General features: G+C 40.3%; 2 protein-coding genes, 1 long non-coding RNA gene and 6 other non-coding genes across 9 annotated transcripts in view; 8 read left to right on the forward strand and 1 right to left on the reverse strand.

Annotated features, from left to right (window-relative positions):
* Positions 1-2,379: 2,379 nt before the first annotated feature.
* fuca2 (alpha-L-fucosidase 2) lies at positions 2,380-6,677 on the reverse strand. Its single transcript, XM_074691488.1, has 7 exons — positions 6,287-6,677; positions 5,969-6,156; positions 5,541-5,880; positions 5,257-5,467; positions 4,333-4,523; positions 3,248-3,356; positions 2,380-2,847 (listed from the first exon to the last, which is right to left on the reverse strand). Exons 1-7 carry the CDS (start codon positions 6,472-6,474, stop codon positions 2,710-2,712), a joined length of 1,365 nt encoding a protein of 454 aa, XP_074547589.1. The 5' UTR covers positions 6,475-6,677; the 3' UTR covers positions 2,380-2,709.
* Positions 6,678-6,755: 78 nt separating this feature from the next.
* LOC141806182 (uncharacterized) lies at positions 6,756-14,855 on the forward strand. Its single transcript, XR_012599769.1, has 4 exons — positions 6,756-6,972; positions 7,165-7,217; positions 9,683-9,746; positions 13,984-14,855. It is a non-coding gene; the product is annotated as an uncharacterized LOC141806182 (long non-coding RNA).
* trnat-ugu (transfer RNA threonine (anticodon UGU)) lies at positions 7,908-7,980 on the forward strand. Its single transcript has one exon. It is a non-coding gene; the product is annotated as a tRNA-Thr (tRNA).
* On the forward strand, positions 8,393-8,465 carry trnat-ugu (transfer RNA threonine (anticodon UGU)). The gene has a single exon. It is a non-coding gene; the product is annotated as a tRNA-Thr (tRNA).
* On the forward strand, positions 10,242-10,314 carry trnat-ugu (transfer RNA threonine (anticodon UGU)). The gene has a single exon. It is a non-coding gene; the product is annotated as a tRNA-Thr (tRNA).
* trnat-ugu (transfer RNA threonine (anticodon UGU)) lies at positions 10,981-11,053 on the forward strand. Its single transcript has one exon. It is a non-coding gene; the product is annotated as a tRNA-Thr (tRNA).
* trnat-ugu (transfer RNA threonine (anticodon UGU)) lies at positions 13,035-13,107 on the forward strand. Its single transcript has one exon. It is a non-coding gene; the product is annotated as a tRNA-Thr (tRNA).
* trnat-ugu (transfer RNA threonine (anticodon UGU)) lies at positions 13,703-13,775 on the forward strand. Its single transcript has one exon. It is a non-coding gene; the product is annotated as a tRNA-Thr (tRNA).
* Positions 14,856-15,701: 846 nt separating the features above from the next.
* pcnt (pericentrin) overlaps positions 15,702-20,432 on the forward strand; it is a 57,501-nt gene continuing 52,770 nt past the window's right edge. The window contains exons 1-3 of the mRNA XM_074691700.1: positions 15,702-15,905; positions 17,878-17,907; positions 19,752-19,919. Coding sequence (XP_074547801.1) covers positions 15,858-15,905; positions 17,878-17,907; positions 19,752-19,919 — 246 coding nt within the window. The 5' untranslated portion in view covers positions 15,702-15,857. The remainder of the gene's footprint in view (positions 15,906-17,877; positions 17,908-19,751; positions 19,920-20,432) is intronic.

Here is a 20,432-nt window from a genome sequence, read left to right on the forward strand (position 1 = left end):
ACCACCAGTCTTCATTCCTCTGCACATGTCAGAATACAGTAAATAGATTTGTACACTTTATTTCTTGTTTTTTTTTTTTTGAGCTCATAAATCAAAGTTTGGCTCCACTTCATTTATCTATAAAACATAAATATGTCCCAGTTGCTGGGTTAGCATGGCTAGCTTGTCCATCTTACGTTCCCAATAACGATGGATGGAAGGACAGGTCCATGTCGTCACTTCTTAGCTCACACCTGAGAACCAGCACGTCGTCCTAAACCTCTTTCTCCTCACCTTGCGGGGAAACATCCGGCCTTGCACCAGTTAGCATTGACATGCTACAGGCTGCTAACAGCTGAGTTCACATGTAAACAATGCAGCCATGGTTACATGTAGGATCTCCAGACAAACACAGGAGAAAAAGTAGTTAAAATATCACTGAAGACACAAAAAGTTTGGTGTCCACGACCAACAAATGAGCCGTACAAAGTAAAGATTACGAAAAAGAGATGAAAAAATTATAAGAAACGGACAAAGAAGAGAGAGCTGCTGCAACAGGCAGCCATAGCCAGCAGGGCGGCGCTTAGCAACCCTAGTGTGTTAGACAGGGACGGAGCCAGGATTTCAGTTTTGGGTGGGCCTTAAATTACAAAAGTTTCTAGATCATCAATTTTATTAATAAAAGCAATAATTTGTTTGCTTTTTTTTTAACATTTATTTGCATTTTTATAACCCTTTCCTGCTTCAGGCAGATCTGAATGGGACTGAACAAAGAGTGGCGCTCTTAGGCACCAGGAGGCTATAAGGGCAAGGACATTAATCACAGTTAAAACAAATAAATAAACAAAATCAGTCTTTTCCATAATAATGTTCTGATCACATATGAAACTAAATGTGTCTTAACTTTTTTTTTTAACAGACTAAAAAATGTGGCTCATTTTACAAAGACAGAGCATCTGATGCTAACAAAAAGAACATGAAGTGACAAAATTATAGCATGTTTTTTTAAAACCGGTTAAATATGTATATTTGAAAAATATAAGAAAAATTTAGGGCGGGCCTGGGCACCTTGGCCCCACCCATTATGCCACCCCTGTTGTGTGAGAGTATAACTTTCAGTACAGTATGCGAATGATGTGTTTTATTATATATATTTAATTATACATTTTATTATTATATATATTTAATTATATATTTTATTTATATTTTATAACATATTATTAAATATATTATTATATATATTCACATTTATTTGTATTTGTATTATTTTTATTTTATTGTGTATATTTTATGTGTGTATGTCAGAGGTATCTGAATAATGGCCCCCTATATCAACTGGTGACAGTGACAAGGTTTAATTTTAAGAGGACTTCACACACATACATCCCCAATTTTGATCATTAACTTTTGGTTAAATTGTCTTTTTTAACTGTTTTTCCTTCTTTTTTTTAACACTTAACTGTTTTAAACATACAGGAAACTTAGGCTAAATTAAGAAAAAAATCTCTCATTCAAGAAAAATGTTGAGTAAATTAATATAAGACGCTTATTAAAGATAATTTAGTATTATTTCCACTTTGCATACATTACATTTAAAGGTTGTTTTAAGTGGATTTCTGGGTTAAATTTAATCGTTTTCAGCTCTAAATCGTCGTTTTCCACCAAAGTCTTAGAGCTCTGACTTTGCACATCTGTCCACACATGATTTCCACGCTCACCTCCCCCTGTTGTGCTGTTGTTGTTGTTGTTTAGGGGATCAGCTGTCTGTCAGGTGGGCTGGGGATAGCCTGCTGAAAGAGGGGAAATGCAGGGACGTGAGAACCCCTTGCAAACCCCCCATCTGCACGTCATGGAACATTTGCAGAGCAGGGACCTCCCACCTTAAAGGCGTGCAGCAGCGAGCAGACACAACACAGAGATCTGCCCTGCGCCGGACTCACCATCTTAGGTGACACACACACACGCACTCACACTCACACACACGCGCTGTCGTGGATCGGCGGAGGACGAGGCCAGCTCTGGATCACTGTAGGAGCGTGGGGAGTGACGCAGCAGGACGCAGAGGCTCAGCGCGCGCTGTGCGTCACGCGGAATATTTCATTTCACGCACATTTCTCTGATGCATGACACGGGAGCTCGTTTCCCGGGTCGTGTGCGCGCAGCAGGGGGTGTAGGGATCAGTTTTGCGCCGTCAGCGTGCTTTAAAAAATGCACCGCACGACCAGGGTGCTGTTTATGATGTGACCAGCAGGGGGCGCCAAGAGGCTGAAATAACACTGGCAGCAAACCAGGGTCCTAAATCAAGATCACACAGTCTGAATGTGTCAGAAAACCAGTTTCATTTCCCCAAAAAACTTTTAATTTATTATATTTAAACATTTATTCAGATATAAAACACCAGATACACCTTTAATCTCACACATGGAGGCTTGATATTAAAAAAAAAAAGCTGCAGAAGTGCAAAAAATAAACTGATACTTTACATTTTTCAACAAGCACACAGTTTGATACAGCATTAGGTAGAAAAACAACTTTTATGTGAACTAAAAATGCCCAAAAGTTAAAAATTTAGGGCCCCAAAACCAAGACTTTGTTTTTAAAAGCTTCATAAAAACGTATTGTAATAATTTGTATTTATGTATTTTACAAAACAATCATTTCCATGAGGATTCAGAGCATTGAAGAGTGTCCTCTGTGTGCTCTGTCTCCTCCTCTTCATGTGATCTGGTTTTAAGTGGCACCTGTCAACCTCAGAGTCCAGGCCCACTGGCATGGCATCAGTCTGAAGGACAGCTGGGGCAGGAAGACCCGCAGTCCGCCGGGCTTTACAGGCTCCCACTGCAGAGACCCGTGACCGAGGAGCGCCACCTTTAATAGAACAAAAGAAACACGTGAACAAGGTTGAAACGCTGACAGAGGAGAGCTGGAATAAAAGTTTATTCCTCCGTTAACAACGAGTCGACCTCGCTGTCCACTGTGCTTACTGGATGCTGCTGCAGGTTTGCAAATACATCAAAGCTTTAATTAAACTCCAGCCTGGTATTGATTTATTTATCTGCCTGCGTGACGACTCTGGGGAGCCCCAGCAGCAACAGCCAAGTTACTTTAAGGTTTCATTGACTCATGCAACAAGAAACGCTCTTCAGCCTCAGAAACATCACAACGACGTCTCATTTCTCCACGGTTTGTTCACCTAAACTTTTCTCTATTACACAGAATTTAGCTTCTTTCTTAGACGTCACTAAACTTAAAGCGTCACCTGTCTTACCTGAGCCTGTCCCTGGGTGACAGCAGGATCATTCAGAACCACAGATCCATCAATGGGCCAGTCCAGCAAAATGGCAAAGATGGCTCCTTCTTGTGGTCGAGACGTGTACCTGTCCGTGATCAAGAAAAAGACACTTAATATTAAAAAATATATGATGGTTTTTCAGTGAGTTTAGGAAAAATTTAATAGGAGTTAACAGAATTTATAATCTAATCATATTTGCTTCTTTTTTTTTTTTCTTTTTTTTTCAGTTTTTTTTTAAGATTTATTTGGGGGATCTGACATCTCAACTTTTTTCAACACATCTGATAAACAAAGACAAAAATTATGGATTTAAATTAAAAAAAGAAGTTTTTTTTTTAACAAAAAAATCATGAGACCATGATACATTCATTTTTTTCCCACCCCTAACGTCCATAGCTTTTACAGTCTATGTTAACACGTTGGAGGCATGGGCCTCAAACACCAGGGTCTGCCTGTAACCCCGCCCAAAAATAAAAAAGTCTTCCACCTCAAAGTTTTTTTCTCTAATCTTTCAAATTACAGCAAAATAAAAGCCTCTCCAGTTTTTAAATCCACTTTTTTAGCATTTAAAGCTGAACGACTTGAGTCGAACTGAAATGATAACATTTTGTGATCGCTGATTTCTTTTTCCTGTTTTTTTTTTCTGTATGAATAAATTTATTAACATTATATCATCACATCTTTATCTCAATCAGATATTTCATATATATTGCTTTTAACTTTTCTCCCCTACACACACAGTAAACGCACTCACCTTCCAACACCCTCCCACCCAACCATCACCACCCCCCAAACCCCTACACAGCGCACAGCACAGTCTCATATCATTCACCAGATGAACAAGGCAAAACCCTCACACGATCATATTCACTTTTGCTTTGTAATTGTTAGAAAAAAGCAGATTTGATGAAGAGAAACAGAAGAAAGTCACCTTTAATCTCTTCAAAGTAAAAAAATTATAAATCTTCATTACCATTAACGTCCTAAGCTTCTTTAAAGAGGTCTTTAGGTCTTCATCCTGTCTCTACAGTGTAAAAATACAAACTAAAGTAAGAACCCACCACACGTTAGGAGTAGCCGTGTCCTTCTGAACACGCCACGCTGTCGTGTTGTAAATGGCTTCTCCGTTAACCCTCAGCCACTGACCCATCTGCCTCAGCCGCTCCTCAAAGATCGGGGCGATGCGTCCGTCACTCGTTGGGCCGACGTTCATCAGCAGGTTTCCCCCACAGGACACGGTCTCTACTAAAGTCTGAAAACACATGGCAGAGTTACACAGGCTGATGGGAAATAAAATAACACTGAAGTTTATCTTCTGGCTGTGCATGTCTGCACCACTAGAGGGCAGCATTCATCTGAGGAAAACTTCCTCCAGTTAAGAAACATTAAGTTTGGGGTTTAGAAGTTGTTTATGTTTGTTTTCTTTGACACTGATGATAATAAACCAAGACTTTATTGCAGATTGAGGCTGGAAAAACAAAAAATGTGACTCTGAGGAACGTTATCAGTGACTGTCTGACACTTTATCGATTACACAAGACAGAAAAATGCAGATTTACCTGTTGGTATCTTAAAAAGGAACCTGTATGTGAGAGTTCATGGGTTTATAGACCTTCTTTGTTAATTGTTTGCCTTAAGAATCCCTTCATCTTATTTTAACCTTTAAGTTAAATTTCTCATTTCTAATTTATAAAAGGGATGAAAAGCCTCCAGATCAGCTAAGTTAGATCTTAACCAATATTTGAGCCGTTTACCAAAAGTTATTCTGATTTATACGCAAAAATTGAACATATTTTTAAAGTATAAATATGTTCAATTTTTGTGTTATTTAGTCTCACTAATTCACAAAAATTGAACATATTTATACTTTAAAAATATGTTCAATTTTTGTGTATTAGTGAGACTAAATAATAAAATGTTTTTTGAACACTTTCTTTGAGCAGAAAGAGGCAGTCTTAAGGTGAACGAGGATTTCCAGCTCTCACCGCTATAAGCTGCTCGATGGAGAGGTAGTCACTTAGGGGAGCGTTTCTCCTGTAGCCCCACGACTTTGTGTCGATGGTCATGCAGTTCTCCCACTTGTGCTTGAGCAGGTGTCCTGGCTGGTAGCGATCAGAGCAGGTGTAATAACCTCCATGAGTGCAGATGGAGCCGTAGCCCCAGCGGTCGTTTGTCACCACCGTGTCCCATACAGGACTGTGGAGGAACACAGGATGGAGGTAAACAAACAAAACAAACACTCACTGCTTCAACTAATTAACGCCATCACCTGTCGTTGTAGAGCCAGGCTAAGAAGCCCGTGCTGTTCCAGTACGTGTCCGGTGCGTCTCCATCCCCGTCAGACCACAGCACCTCTGGTTTGTACTTCATGATGAGCTCATAAAGCTCAGGGAGGGTTTTGGTCGAGGGGAAGTAGTTTGTAGTGAAAACATTGGCGGCGTCTTGTTCAAAGAGCGGGTTGAACCACTCAAACAGGGAGTGGTACAGTCCCAAACGGAGGTCACTGTGAGCTCGGAGGGCGCTCGCCACTTCACCCACCAGATCTCTCTTTGGGCCTACGTCCACTGCGTTCCAGTTCCACGAGTATTTGGAGCCCCACAGTGTGAAACCTGAAAACACAGACAAGACTTAACCTCGTACTGGTTTCAGTCCATCATACTGCTAAAAGAAGAAGGGGAAACATGATGTGAATCATACCTTCATGGTGTTTTGTGGTCAGGACGATGTATTTGGCTCCTGATGAGACAAAGATGTCCGTCCATTCCTTGGCGTCAAAGAACTCAGCTGTGAACTGAGGAGCAAAGTCTGGGTACGTGAAATCTGGAGGGTAGTTGAGCTTCATGAAGTCAACATAGGGCTTTAACTTCTGCTTCTGCCAGTACCACCTGGGAGGGAAGATTAAAAATGTTCCTTTTCAGTCATTTAAATGGTTGTTATAAGGATGTGTTAAAACTAAGAGAGCAGTTATGTAAATAAATCCAAAAAGCAGAGGTAGATATGAGGAGTGAGGCTCACCAGAACCACTCACTGCCGAAGCTGGGGACTGAGAAGACCCCCCAGTGGATGAAGATCCCAAACTTGGCCTGGTCGTACCACTCTGGTAGTGGTCTGGAGTCGATGGATTCCCAGTTCGGCTCATATCTAGCTCTGCAGGTGCCGATTAAAAGCAAGGATACCAAAAAAGAAACCTCCAAAATCCCCATTTCTGGACAGAGATGAGTTACTTTCACATTCTGATGCTGAAGCGTCGCATTGAGGAAGCGGGACTCGTCGCTTTAACGGAGAACAACGAACAGAGAAGCTCTGAAATCTGAAAACAGGAAGACACAGGATCGTTTAACCGGTAAGGTTTCATTGACTTTTGATATGTTGAGGACGCTCAGCCAATCAGATTCGATGGAACGCCGCTCTCCCGGGCGACGCCACCCTGTAAATCTCGCGCCCTCTCAAAGGTGCGCATGCGCTCTAGTCTTCCCTTGCTCTACGGAAAAGGTCATGTTTTGGTCCCATATGTTGATGTTCTCACGTGTTTCGCTGATTTATGGCGACTTTCAGATCTCCGTGCAGCATTTTTGACAGGATTTTAGCGAAATTATATTACTAAAATGAAAATATGATACATTTGACTTCTTTAATCAGGCTGTAGGTTGTTCTGTTTGTGTTTTTAGGACGAAGAGGAGGCGGTTACGAGTCCCCCCAAGGTGAGCAGTCCGAGAAAAGTTCATAGATGAGTTACTGATTTCTGCTTTTTATTGTTTTTTACCTGTGACCGTACACACGGCAGAATTTGCAAAGATTTCTGAATTCACTTAAAACCATCTTTCACTGCAATAACATAAATTCAGCAGCTGAAGTTGCTGTGACTGTGTAATAACATGTTAATGTTTCTGTAGGTTACCAGGTCTTATCTTCATCTGACTTAGAGACTTCATCCTGGTCACTGAAGGTAAGCTCCAGATTTAAAGGGTCACTTCACTAAAATTACAACATCATCCATCTACAATACATCATGTTTGTCTGTTTTTTTTTTTCAACTGCATATTTTATTAATGTCTTACTACATTGCACTATCAACCAAATTAACTTTTTTATTTTTTATTTTTTCAGAATTAAAGTAATGAAATCATAATTTTGGAAATTATAGTGTTTTGCTTGATATTTTTTGTCTGAGTGGTAAAAGCTTTAAAAATTTACTCTGTAAATCCTGCCTTTATTTAAACATAATCCTGTCCTATACAGTCAGACTATATCTGTCATTTTTTTGCAGACTAGATTGTTCCAGGAAAGTTACATTTTCCACTTTTTCCATAACTGTCTTGTATGTACAGATTCAGTAATCCTAAGAAGTTGTTCGTGTAGAAATGTGCTAAATTGTCCAGATTAATCTCAGTAACAGATCAGTTGAATTTTTCAGCAAGAACAATGTAAAATTCAAAGGCTCAAGAAACAGCTTACTCAATATTTTGGACTATGAATGAGGACAACTTGTGTTTGCCAAGCAAACATGTGGCCCTGACTCTTTACTTTTTCAGTTTCTTGTTTACCTCGTGTGCTCTCACAAAGCCTGTGATTGTCATTAATGCCAAACAGGTAGTCACAGTTATGAAGGTGTGTCTCTGACAGGTGTGCATCACAGGGCTCCATAGCTCAGAGGTTAGAGCACTGGTCTTGTAAACCAGGGGTCGCGAGTTCAATTCTCGCTGGGGCCTAAATTCCTTTTCTAAACCTCTACCCGAAGGTCAAAGGTCATTGATATGTGACCTGGCTCTTCATGAACCCATCTTCATCCTCTGACCTCATATTAAACCTGAAATACTTGATTATATTTGACTTGTAGGAGGAGATACACAAACGGCATGTAATTCAAAAGTTTACATAATAACAAGATCAACTTCATATTCACATCATATTTTTTCGGATTCATATTTTTGCCAAAAGCAATCTTTAAAAAGTGATCTCACTATTTCAGATATTCAGTTTATTTATTGATGTTCATGCCAGTGTGACTTTTTTGCCTTTCCAAATATTCGTTTGTATTGTCTTCACTAGCTTGAGTGATGACAGTGATGTAGGTCAGGTAGTCAAAATTTTCAAGGTGTGTCTCTGACAGGTGCATCACAGGGCTCCATAGCTCAGAGGTTAGAGCACTGGTCTTGTAAACCAGGGGTCGCGAGTTCAATTCTCGCTGGGGCCTAAAATCCTTTTCTGACCCTTTATCCGAAGGTCAAAGGTCATTAATACATGGTCTTCCTCTTTGTGAAACATAAAACATCCTCTGAGCTCATATTCAACCTGAAATACTTGATTATGTTTGACTTGTAGGAGGAGATACACAGACAACATGTAATAAAAAAGTCTACATAATAACAGTCTGACACATAGACACTAGTTCATGTATACAGTTTGTTTTAAAAACTTTATTTTCACACCCATAATGATAATCAATCCAAAGAACATCTATGGATATCTTTTTAGCTTTAAAATAGTCCAACCCCTAAACACTAAGAATGAACAGCATACACAGCCTTAACATAATTTACATGTTAAGTAAACTCTAGGTTGATATAAATATAGATATGAACTTATCACCAGAGCCAGGCAGAGACACCTATGCTGTTCCAGTATTTGTCAGATGCATATTGATCAAACCCAAGCACCTCTCTCCTCAGTATTTGTGTTTTATTTTACAAACAGAGTTTTGATGAAGAAGCAAGTGTAAGATAAAATAGCTTTTCAGAATTTCAGCTGTACTTTATAAACGTTGATAAAACCCTTTATTAACTTAATAGGTTATCAGTGTTTAAAAATAAAGATATAAAATTTGATAAACCAGAAGGATGCAAAATTATAGGGTGTAAGGATTTTGATAAGCATTTATTTACCTTAAAGTTTTATTTGGTTATTTTCTTTAAATGGAGACAAAGCCACAGGTTGGACTCGAACCCGTGTTTTCTGTTCCGAGACCTCTGCCTCTGAGCATGCGCGAATCAACCTCCAGCCACCAACCGAACGGAGACCACCATTGGTTGACACGCTCATGACGCTCAGCCAATCAGTTGCGATGGAATGCCGCTCGCCCGGGCGAGTCGGTCTCATAAATCTCGCGCTCCCAATGAAAACGCATGCGCAGTCTGTCTTTCTTCCCGGAAAAAGTCATGTTTTTGTTTTGAACGTGGAGAAGAAGCATGGCTGCGTTTCTGCTGCTTCATAGCTCTGCGCGAAATTAAACAAAACTAGAAGAAGTAAACGGAATGAGGTGGATATGATCGATCTGATATAACTCCCCAGGCTCTGCTTTATACTGTTTCTGTAAGAAAATCGTTGACGAGGCGGTTGAGTTTAAAAAAGTGTGAGAAGCTCGACGAAGCACGTTATGAAAAGTTACTAATTTCTTTGTTTTATTGTTTCTAGGGGTGGATTGTTCTTACTTCAAGCTGTGGTTTGAGAATGGAAGAGGTTTGGAAGTTGTATGAAGGTAAATATAAATTCAATAGATGATGTTTCTTGTTCCTGTGAAATAACATTTTTATGTTTCTGTAAATTACTAAGTCTTATATTCACCTGCTAATGTTTGCATCCTGTTTAAGAAGTTTACCCAAAGAAACAAAGTGAGGCTTCTGGCTTCTGGATAAAAGGGTAATTTCAACACAAATACAACAACAAAAAAATATAGAGAATTCTTATAGATATCATGTTTTGTATGGTTTCTAATTGAATTTTAGCTGTATCTCTGCTTCAAAGACTATCCATTCTAAAAAAACAAAAACAAACCTCTCTTCCATCATTTTCAAAGGTTTGTCAGATGAATTGATTTTCCATAGGCTTGTTTTGCATTGAGTGTCGTGGCACACAGATTAATTATGTACAGCTACAAAGCCTCTAAAAACACTGCAGCCATTTGACTAAGTCGTTGATGCAAAACAGGTAGTCACAATTATGAAGGTGTGTTTCTGGCAGGTGTGCATCACAGGGCTCCATAGCTCAGAGGTTAGAGCACTGGTCTTGTAAACCAGGGGTCGCGAGTTCAATTCTCGCTGGGGCCTGGAATACTTGTTTTGGAGGATCAAAGGTCATAAATATCTCAAGAGACTCCTCAAGGTGCCATTAACATCCTCTGAGCTCATATTAAACCTGAAAAACCTGGTAATTGGTGACTTCCTGTACGAGATACAGCAATAAAATGATTCAAAAGACTTCTTATGTAAAGTCAGATCATAATAACTATTTTTTGTAGATTGTAGAAACTAATATTCACACTGGTGTTAACATTAACTCTTAAGAATATCTTTGAAAGATATATGATAGCAAGCCTTTCAAATACTGATGATAAATATCTCTCCAAACACCAGAGTTAAACTTAATTTTACTCAGTCAAAAAGAAAACATTAATCATAATGGACTCTTTGGCATTATAATACAAACTGCCCCAGCTTTCCAAAGACCCCACTTACACAACAAGAAAAAGTCATGTGGCTGTGGACGTAATTTTGCTAAATGTAATCTTAACATAGTCTTAACGAGGTTGACTCGCTTGATATTTCAGCCTTTGATTGAGGAAAACTTGTGTTTGCCGAACAAGTTTGTAGCTCTAGCTCTGTCTTTTCAGTTTCTTGTTTACCTCATGTGTTCTCACAAAGCCTGTGATTGTAATTAATGCAAAACAGGTAGTCACAGTTATGAAGGTGTGTCTCTGACAGGTGTAATCACAGGGCTCCATAACTCAGAGGTTAGAGCACTGGTCTTGTAAACCAGGGGTCGCGAGTTCAATTCTCGCTGGGGCCTTGAATCCTTTTCTGAACCCCTTACCAAAGGTCAAAGGTCATTGATATGTGACCTAGTTCCTCACAAACCCATCTACATCCTCTTTGTTAATATTAAACCTGAAATACTTGATTATATTTGGCTTGTAGGAGGAGATACACAGACAACGTGTAATACAAAAGTCTCCACAAAAACAGACACTTAGACACAAGTTCATCTGTACTTTGGGTTTCAGAAACTTTATAGTCACACAGATTACAATGATGAATCCCCAAAAATATCTATGGATATCTTTTTAGAATATGAAACAGAACACCAAACACTGAGGATCAAAATCTGTCCAAACATCTGCACTTGATTTTATTCTCCACTGTCAAAAAGACAAAGAAATCATGGAAAATTATCTTTTACTCTTTGGTACAAGAATGCAAAGTGCCCCAACTGTCTGAAGATCTAACTGTTATACCACATTAATGGTCGGCCCTAAAATTACCTTAAACAGTTACTAAAGGAATTTTTAAAAAGAAAACCAAGACTTAAAGTGCACAGATAGATAATCACAATAAAGCAGCAAGACTGCAACCCACAAGAGCCTCACCTGGAAATGACCAAGAGAGAGACAGGAACACACACAGCTGAACATAACTTAAGCTGCGTTTCCACCAAGCAGTACGGGTCGGTTCAGTACGCTTTGGGACGGTTTGGGACAGTAAAGTCTCATCCCGTTTGCGTTTCCACAGCAAGCTGTGCCCTCTCGTGGTGGGCGGCGTGTAAGCCGCATGCCGGAAGCCACAGCTGGTAAACAATAGCGCGATGCCGTAGCAGCTTACCCCGCGATTAAATCCAACAAAGAAGAAAACGCGACACAGTAAACAAAGAGCACGGATGGAAGACATGCAGCATTTCGTCCTCTCTGTGATTTTCATGTAACTCTCTGTTACAAAGTGCAATCAAGCTTCGTTTCAGAGAAGTCTGTGTGCCACCAGGAGAAATGCAGCCGCTGTCGGGGTGAGTGACGATTCTTTTGACCAATCAACCGTCTGCAGTGTGTTGCTCCACCTCCCGAGAGCGGATCGGTTCAGTCTGGCACCCATACGAAAGGGTCCCAAAAAAGTGGGACGGCTCGTCTCGGTTTTTAAGGGATCCATCCCGGGATGAGTCTGTGGAAACGCCGCCAAAAGCGCACCGTACCGAGACGAACCGACCCGGACTGCTTGGTGGAAACGCGGCTTTACATGTCAAGTAAACCCCAGAAAGAGGTTAATACAAATGTTAACTTAAGTTATCTTAAAAGTATCAATATTTCAAATATTCATGATGTTTGGTGATGTTAGTTCATGTCATTGTGACTTCCCTGCATTATCAAACTGTCTTTGTCGCTGTTTTCATCGGGATACCATGTAAACAAGAATGACACTGTTGACTCATGCAGGTAAATGGGTTATTCTGAATGTTAAAAAACTGAAATATTGACATTAATCTGAATACTGACTGCATGGAAACATAGCAAATGATGTGAAGAAGATTTAAATAAGTAAGTTTTTTTTTTTTACATGGTACACCAATCAAAACAGCATGAATAGAGAACATCATGACCAATTGCGCATCATCTCTGCTTCTTCATGCTGTATCCATAGCAACAGCAGCAACAGCAGCAGCATGGTGGGCTTCCTGTGCCCAAAAGACCAAGATTACTTGCAAACAGACTATGCTCAGAAAACAGATTAATGTTCCTTTGTATGGGGATATCCTGGTGGGCGTATACATGACCAAATATTAGAAAAGGAGTCTCCGAGGGGTGTTTTCAGGTTTTTAAAAACCAGAATATGAGCATATTCCGTTTTTTTAAAAAGGTTTATTGGTGTTAACATGGCTCTTGCTCAATCAAGTTATTGCTAGTATTCTGAATAAGACAGTAAGTGACTGCATGTAAGTGCATTCATTGATGCCAAACAGGTAGTCACAGTTATGAAGGTGTGTCTCTGACAGGTGTGCATCACAGGGCTCCATAGCTCAGAGGTTAGAGCACTGGTCTTGTAAACCAGGGGTCGCGAGTTCAATTCTCGCTGGGGCCTAGAATTCTTTTCTGAACCTTTTTCCGAAGGTCAAAGGTCATTAATACCTGGCCTCTCTCTTCATGAACCCATCAGCATCCTCTGAGCTCACACTGAACCTGAAACACTTCATCATGTTGACTCTGTGAGGACATACAACAACACGTTGTGACCTAAGTTAACTACTAACAGTCTCCATTTTGAAACTAAATAACTGTTTAATTAGTTTGTTTTTGTGGTTACATCTTTGTAATGCAGTGTGGTACAGTTGTCATGTAACAAACTGGATCATCAGCTTTATTGTGGAGGTTTTACTCGTGATACATGTGCTTCCTCTCCAGATTGAGTCCAGCTGTTTTACAAGGTTTCAACCTTCCTCAGTCATTGATGAAGAATTCCAGTTTTAACAGAGCAGCTAGTGAAGAAACGCCTCAGCAGGAAACAGGATGGAGACTGTTTTTACACTTCCATTCACTAAACAAGTTTGTGGCCCTGACTCGTTGTCTTTTCAGTTTCTTGTTTACCACATGTGCTCTCACAAAGCCTGTCTTTGTCATTAATCCCAAACAGGTAGTCACAGTTATGAAGGTGTGTCTCTGACAGCTGTACATCACAGGGCTCCATAGCTCAGAGGTTAGAGCACTGGTCTTGTAAACCAGGGGTCGCGAGTTCAATTCTCGCTGGGGCCTAAAATCCTTTTCTGAACCTCATATCGAAGGTCAAAGTTCATTAATACATGGCCCGCTTCTTTGTGAAACATCAGACGTCTTCTGAAGTCACATCAAACCCGAAAGACTAGATCATGTTTTACCTGTCTGACATCCACTATGTTCCAGTTTCTGCCATGCTTCTGCAAACTGATGATTAATTGTGTCTGTGAGTTGTTCTCCTTCAAAGGCTCAGCAGCACGCCAGAGGTGGGCCAGAGTTCCTGACTCAAGGACACGCCTCCATCAGCATCAGCAACCAAGAAGGAGGACAGTATCTGTCACAAGGTGCTCTCTGGTCTCAGTGGGCTGTTTCAAGAGCTGATTTGAAACAACTGAGAAGAATTAGGAAGCAGAGAAACACTTAATCAGTTGAAAAACTTAGGGTCAGGTGGCAAATTAAAAGGCCAGAGACTAAACTCTCTGTTTCAGGGAACTATCTGCAGCCTAGAAAACATATAGGGCTCTAATTTCGTGGCGCAGCGCAGGGGGCGCAAGCCTGGCGCACCCTGCACAGCTAATTTCATGCAGCGCACCGCCATGCGCTGCCAATTTGACAATTTGGTAGACTGTCTGCGCAGAAATGTGTGTGACGGTGCACCAGGGGGAGGTGTCAGCATATACATTTGTATCTATATTAACTGTCCCGTCACATCTGATGTCAGATTAAAGCCGTATGTCATAATGGAAAGTTAACCTGACGGCAGCTGGAAGTTTGATGCACATCTTATAATTAAACAATAAACAGCCTTAACATCTGATACTGAGTATATATCTGGTTCTCTCATTTCATTTAATTCAAAGAAAAGAGGGAGAGAAAAGACGAAGAAAAAAGAGACTAAATAAATGTGTGTCACTCAGGATTTCCCCGTGATTTCCCATATTTCTCTGTTTTAGTCTTTATTTTTAACGTGATCCAAAAAGATGGAGTACATTATTGTAAGGAGGATGGTTTGATCAGCTTCGTTTGAGAATTTCTTTATTTTTCCTACAAAAATATGGTTACATGTAGGGCCTGAGTAGAGCGTATATACTAAAGACTGTATATAGGTGTTACGTTTTACTTTTATAAGTTGTTTTAAGATATATGTTTTAAGATATTATTTACTCAAGAAAGTGGGGACTGTAATAGAGGATGTGTAAAGTTCATTTTCTTCACTAGAAAGATGTTTAACAATCTAATGGTCACAGTGTTGTTTAATGATGAATGATATCCCTCTGATCTTCTTTTTCAATACTACACTTCTAATTCAATAAAAACAGTATCACAACAGTTTCTGTTCTTGTGTATTTACTACTACCCTTGAGTGCAATGCAAGAAAGAATAATCGAGCAATTAAAACGAGTCTATAAGGATCAGTTATGCAACTGTTTTGTGGTAAACAACTCAAACCTTAAAACCTAATTGAGATACTTCTAGCTCAATTTTTTTAAATATTTCCTTTCTGTGCAGACCGGGATTTGAACCAGCGATCCTGTGAAGTATTACACCCCCCCGGAAGTCACATAATATTCTTTTTGTGACTGATACAGTGTGCTATTTGGTTTACTCGTTTTTTTTCTCATTTTTTATTTGATTTTTGACCAGATTTGTAGCTCGTCTTCCAGGGGATAAATTCCGTCACATGTATTCTGGTAGAGTTCCCATAGAAACAGCAGGATCTCACTTTCAAAACATAGTGGAGGTAGTTTTAATTTTAAGCGCTCTGATTGGCTGCGGGAGCCATCAATCTAAGATCGTCGACAGGAAGCAGTCCCTTGATTGGTCAGTGATACATTGGTTCTGATTGATGTACGGGATTGGAGGTGGTTGAATTTCAAGCGAAGCGGACGTCATTGGTTGAAGAGCGGGAAAGTCGTGATTTGATTGGTCCATTTGTTCAAGAAATCGCAATAAGGGCGGGATTAAGCCTACTTGGCGGCCATACTGAATATTATGTGTTGACAGTTGGAAGCTTAAAGATTTTATTTCAGACAACTTTAGCTAAAAGTGCTGCGTGTTGAGGATTTTAATCAACTTAGGACGTTAGTCCTAAACTTCCTGTAGTTCATTCTAAACCTTGAGATGGATGAAGATGAACGGCGGAGGAAACTAGAAGCTGGGAGAGCTAAGGTTTGATGCTAACACACGTTAATACTGAATGCTAACGGTTAGCTCCAGCTAACAGGCTGGCTCTTTGTCACAGCTCTGCTTTAAAACACTTATGATAAAACTTTTATAGAAATTTAATTTCTGTTAATTATAGCTGAGATTGATTTTAAATCGGAAGCAGAGGTGATGTGAGTCGTTAGCCGCGCGTTTGTCGCGGGTAAACCAGTTGCTTGGCTGCACAGAGCCAAACATATCTCACATTATTAGGAGTAGCTTAGTGGGTTGTTGAATAAATTCCTCCACTTAAGTTAAGACAGAAGCATACACAGACTTGGAAAGATAAATGGGACTCATAACCTGGATTTGTTTGCGCTTTTACATATGCCCTGTGGTTATTTTCTCACTGTATGAAGACATGTTGCAGGTGCATCCCATGTCTTCGACCTAGTGACCTCCTTGTAGGTGGCTGAACTTTGCCGTTTCTCTTCGCAACCACGTTTGTAAGGATATTGATCAAAAGTATAAGAAGTTAAGATTTAAAAAAGAAAACTTCATATTGCAAATTTCACATATTTAAACATGCAGCCCAAAGTGCTTTACTAAAGAACAGAGATAGTTGATGAGATGAGATTAACTTTATCAGTCCCAAGGGAAATTGTGTCGCTAAAGCACAAAATGAGTGAAAAAAGGGAACTGTTTTTATGTAAATTAATTAAATTGAAATACAAATAAAGTGTCTAATTATAAATAAAAATTGTCAAGGGAAAAAAACAAAATATTTATGTCCAAGTCAAAAAAGTTGCAGAAAATGTTGCAGAAACTAACAAGATGAATAAATGTACATTGTTAAAATGAAGTATTGCTTTGGATAACTAAATTAACTGCATGATATTACAACATCAATGAACAATGATAACATTGCACCTGGTAAGTGAGACTATTTGTATGTGATAACAGCAATATTTAGGAGGTGAGACCTTCAATACTTTTACTTACTACTGTTTTTAAGGATCCCTGGCTCACACTCACTAATTAAACTAACAAATGATGCTACTTTAAAGAAGCAACACTTTCAAAAGTATTGGAATCTAAAAGATTTATCTTAGACATTGGCCATTATTTTAAATCTTGTTTGAAACTAGGGATGGCTACCGAATTAGGTACTTTTATAGGTACCGACCGAAATCTGTCAAAAGTACCGGGTACTGATTCCCGAAAAATCTAAAGGTGCCATGTTTAGGTACCTAAATGCATCCGTGACTATGAGGGAGTGGAAGAGTAGATTTTCCATGCTGGACATGAACACAGCATTACAAGGTTAGATATTAAAGAATATATATGTCAAACTGAAAAACAAAAATGAAAAAATATAATACAAAAAATATAGTATTAAACAAATTGATATTTTTTTACCAAATGTGCACAAAAAAGTATGGAAAATTGATACCGTTGAGTACCGGTACCGATTGCCAGGTACTGGGCATCGGTATCGTATCGCTTTTTATGTGAAAGGTACCCATCCCTATTTGAAACTATGCACAACAGCATAAAATTTACAGGATACAGTAGTAATAGTAGTGTGTACTGCAAACACAATTACAAGAAGAATATAGAAAGATAAAAATGTGAGTAATACATAAATAAATAAATAAGAATAGAGTAATCAAATTATCTTTTTCTGTCTGTAAATGTTATAAATGTGATGTTTCTTATAAATAAGAATTAACTATAAGAGCAGCCGTGTGTAACTCAACATGAAGCTCTTTACTTATGGACCAATAATCAACAATGCCTGCCCTTTGTTGACATCAGCATCATTGTCTGAAAACAGGATCTCAAACTAGGTCACCTGTGTGGAGGAGCTTATTAAATCACATTTCTAAGATTTTATTGAAACACAGTTATCACAGCAGGTCAAATAAAGAGCAGAGATACATTAGAATGAAGCACGTTTGTAGATTACGTCTCTAAACCCTGATGTTCCCTGTGACAGAAATCCTCCAACATGCCACGAAACAAATCTGTAAGTACAGAAACGAGTGTCTGGGTGAACAATCTGGCTCTTCTGGGTTTTGTGGATGCTTCTCTCTCTTATTTCAGTCTTACATGTTGGGTTTCTTTTGCTTTTACACTCTGTGTTGTGATTTTTTTAACACTCCTAAGATTTAATCACTCTGCTTTTAAAAGATTCCTACCTTATATTGAATTTTTAATGATGTCATGTTTTCCTCACGCTGTCATGATGTACACCGACCATCAGGTGGTGCAGTAAGCCTGGGGAACTAGTTGCACGATCTTGCCTGAGTAGCGTTGCTATGGCGATGCAGTGCTGTCACTTGCCTTTACTGTTTGCGATGCATCAGAAAGCTTCAGGAGAAACGCCACACATGCAGATAACACAGATAAACGCTGAACACGGTGAAAAGCACGAGGTAGATGCTTGTTGAAAGGGCTGTGGCTGCATTAAGCAGCGTTCAGCGTTTAGCAGACCATCTGTAACATCTGATGTGGCCAGATTCAGCTTAAGCCAGGGTGTTAGTCAGATCAGATCCTCAGTGGAGCAGAAGCAGCCTTGGGCAAAACAAAGCTCATCTGGTTCATGTGCATCTCTGAGATGTTGTGGCAGGCAGAGGCGGCGAAGAGGGTGACGGGAGGACACAGAGTTCAGGGTGGAGTTTAGAGTCATTATGGGTATAAACGCGTATGAAAGCTTATGAGCAATGTGAGGTGGGGGGAGATTAAAGCGTCATGTGTGATTGTGAAAAGCTAGAAGAGGAATATGTGTAAAATTAAAACCTCTTATACACATGCAAATAAAGCAACAAGTTGCTCTCCGTGGCCGAGCGATCTCGAGCGCTGTCTCCTCCTCTCCATGTTGTCTCCACCCCTCCTCTCTGAGTCTAGACACATGCCATCCACTATCCAGGGTTCGTGGATGTCACTGCTCTCCGCGCCGGCTGTGGCAGGGAGTTTGAGCATGAAAGGGTTGGCAGATCATCTTCAGGACACCCAGAGCAGCAGCCCTGAGAAGGAGGAGCTGACAGATGTGACCAGCAGCGAGAGGAAACCGGCGGTGGAGAGTCAGTTATTGATGTAGGGCTTTATGAGGGTCCCTGCCACAATGTCAGCTGCTGTAATCTGATTTTAAGCTGCTTAAAGAAGAGAGACCGGCAGCGAGAGAGAGGGAGGGAGGCGGATATTAAAAATCCAGGAGGAGTGTTTGCAGAGAAAAAGCAGGAGTTGGATTTGAACAAAACGCTCCCTCTGGAATTCTAAACATCTTCTTGCTTTATTGGAGATTACGTTTTTCTGTGTGTGTGCACTTTTTCAGCTGCAGATTTCTTTGTTTTTATCCTTTTTGTGATCACATGGAGGACTCTGTCTTTGTGCAGCGGCTCTCACCGGCTCTGGAAAGTTTCTGAGAGGGATGCTCTTCCCTTTAACCTTGCGCTGATTCTGGTCTGCTGAGGAGTTGTCCAATATGTGTCACTAAAATCTGCACTTCTCATGGGTTTGACGCAGCTCTCCAGAGATTTGAGCATATTTAGCATCACCTCATTCTAACCTTCTCAGGCAGTGGTGCATTCTGGGTTCGACTGAGCTCTTCTTGCTGCTTTGGTCTTTTCGTTGCACAGCTCTGACTCATCAGAATGACAGCTGCCGACCTGGTTTGTTTTCTCCCCGGCTGATCGATGCACATGCGTTTACTCTGTTCTCACTCTTTGTCGTTGTGTCCGCTCTGTGGAGAATCTGGACTCGTGCCCGCCCTCGCCCCTGACCCCTGAGCGGCACCATGCTGGTGGTGTGGTGGTGCTCAGTGGTCCTGACTTACGTATCCATCTACCTGTCGCTGTCATTCCTGCGCAGCTTGCTAGCTACAGACAGAAGCGGGCGAAAGGCGACGGTGCGGGGGCGCCGAAAAAGACGCCGAAGAGGAAGGGCCAGAATGACACGCAGAATGACGGCGCAACGCAAGACCGCCACGTAGAGCCGGCGCCTGCAGCAACTGGTGACAAGACGCTGAACAACCATGAGGTGCATCTCTCACAGCACACAGACCAACACATATCCATCAAAATCAGTCACAGAGGAGGTTTGATCAGTTTGGGAGTGATTCTGTAATCAGGGAACATTTCAACTCCATGGGGAAAACTTATCAATTTCACTAGGGATGGGTACGGTTCACACTTGAAATGATACGGTACAGATGCCCGGTATCAGCCAATGGGTATTGTTACTCAACGGTACCAATTTTTGGTACTTTTTTGTGTTGAAGTGGCAAAAAATATCAATTTGTTTCAAAATAAAATGTTTTTTTTTTTTTTTCAATTTAACATATTCATTACTTAATATATACCCTGTAGTGCTGTGTTCATGTTCAGCATGGAAAAATGCCCACTCTTCCATACTGAATTAGATTCTTTTGTAGGTCCCGACTGAATTCTGTCCAAAGTACCAGGTATGGAAAATCACAGAAAATCAAAAGGTACCATGTTTAGGTACCTAAACACATCCTTGTGACTCTGAGGGAGTGGAAGAGTAGGCAGT

This window comes from Halichoeres trimaculatus, unplaced genomic scaffold, assembly GCF_033239565.1.
Source record: "Halichoeres trimaculatus isolate MK-OKI-2021-1 unplaced genomic scaffold, fHalTri1.1 fHalTri1_scaffold_17, whole genome shotgun sequence".
NCBI classification, from domain to species: domain Eukaryota; kingdom Metazoa; phylum Chordata; class Actinopteri; order Labriformes; family Labridae; genus Halichoeres; species Halichoeres trimaculatus.

Bases quoted from the DNA above. Each gene is read 5' to 3' on its own strand.
- fuca2 (XM_074691488.1), bottom strand. From the start codon at position 6,474: ATGGGGATTTTGGAGGTTTCTTTTTTGGTATCCTTGCTTTTAATCGGC. The intron at 5,881-5,968 runs GTATGATTCACA...CTGTGTTTTCAG, and splicing joins GACCACAAAACACCATGAAG to GTTTCACACTGTGGGGCTCC. The intron at 2,848-3,247 runs GTAAGACAGGTG...GTTCTATTAAAG, and splicing joins TCACCCAGGGACAGGCTCAG to GTGGCGCTCCTCGGTCACGG.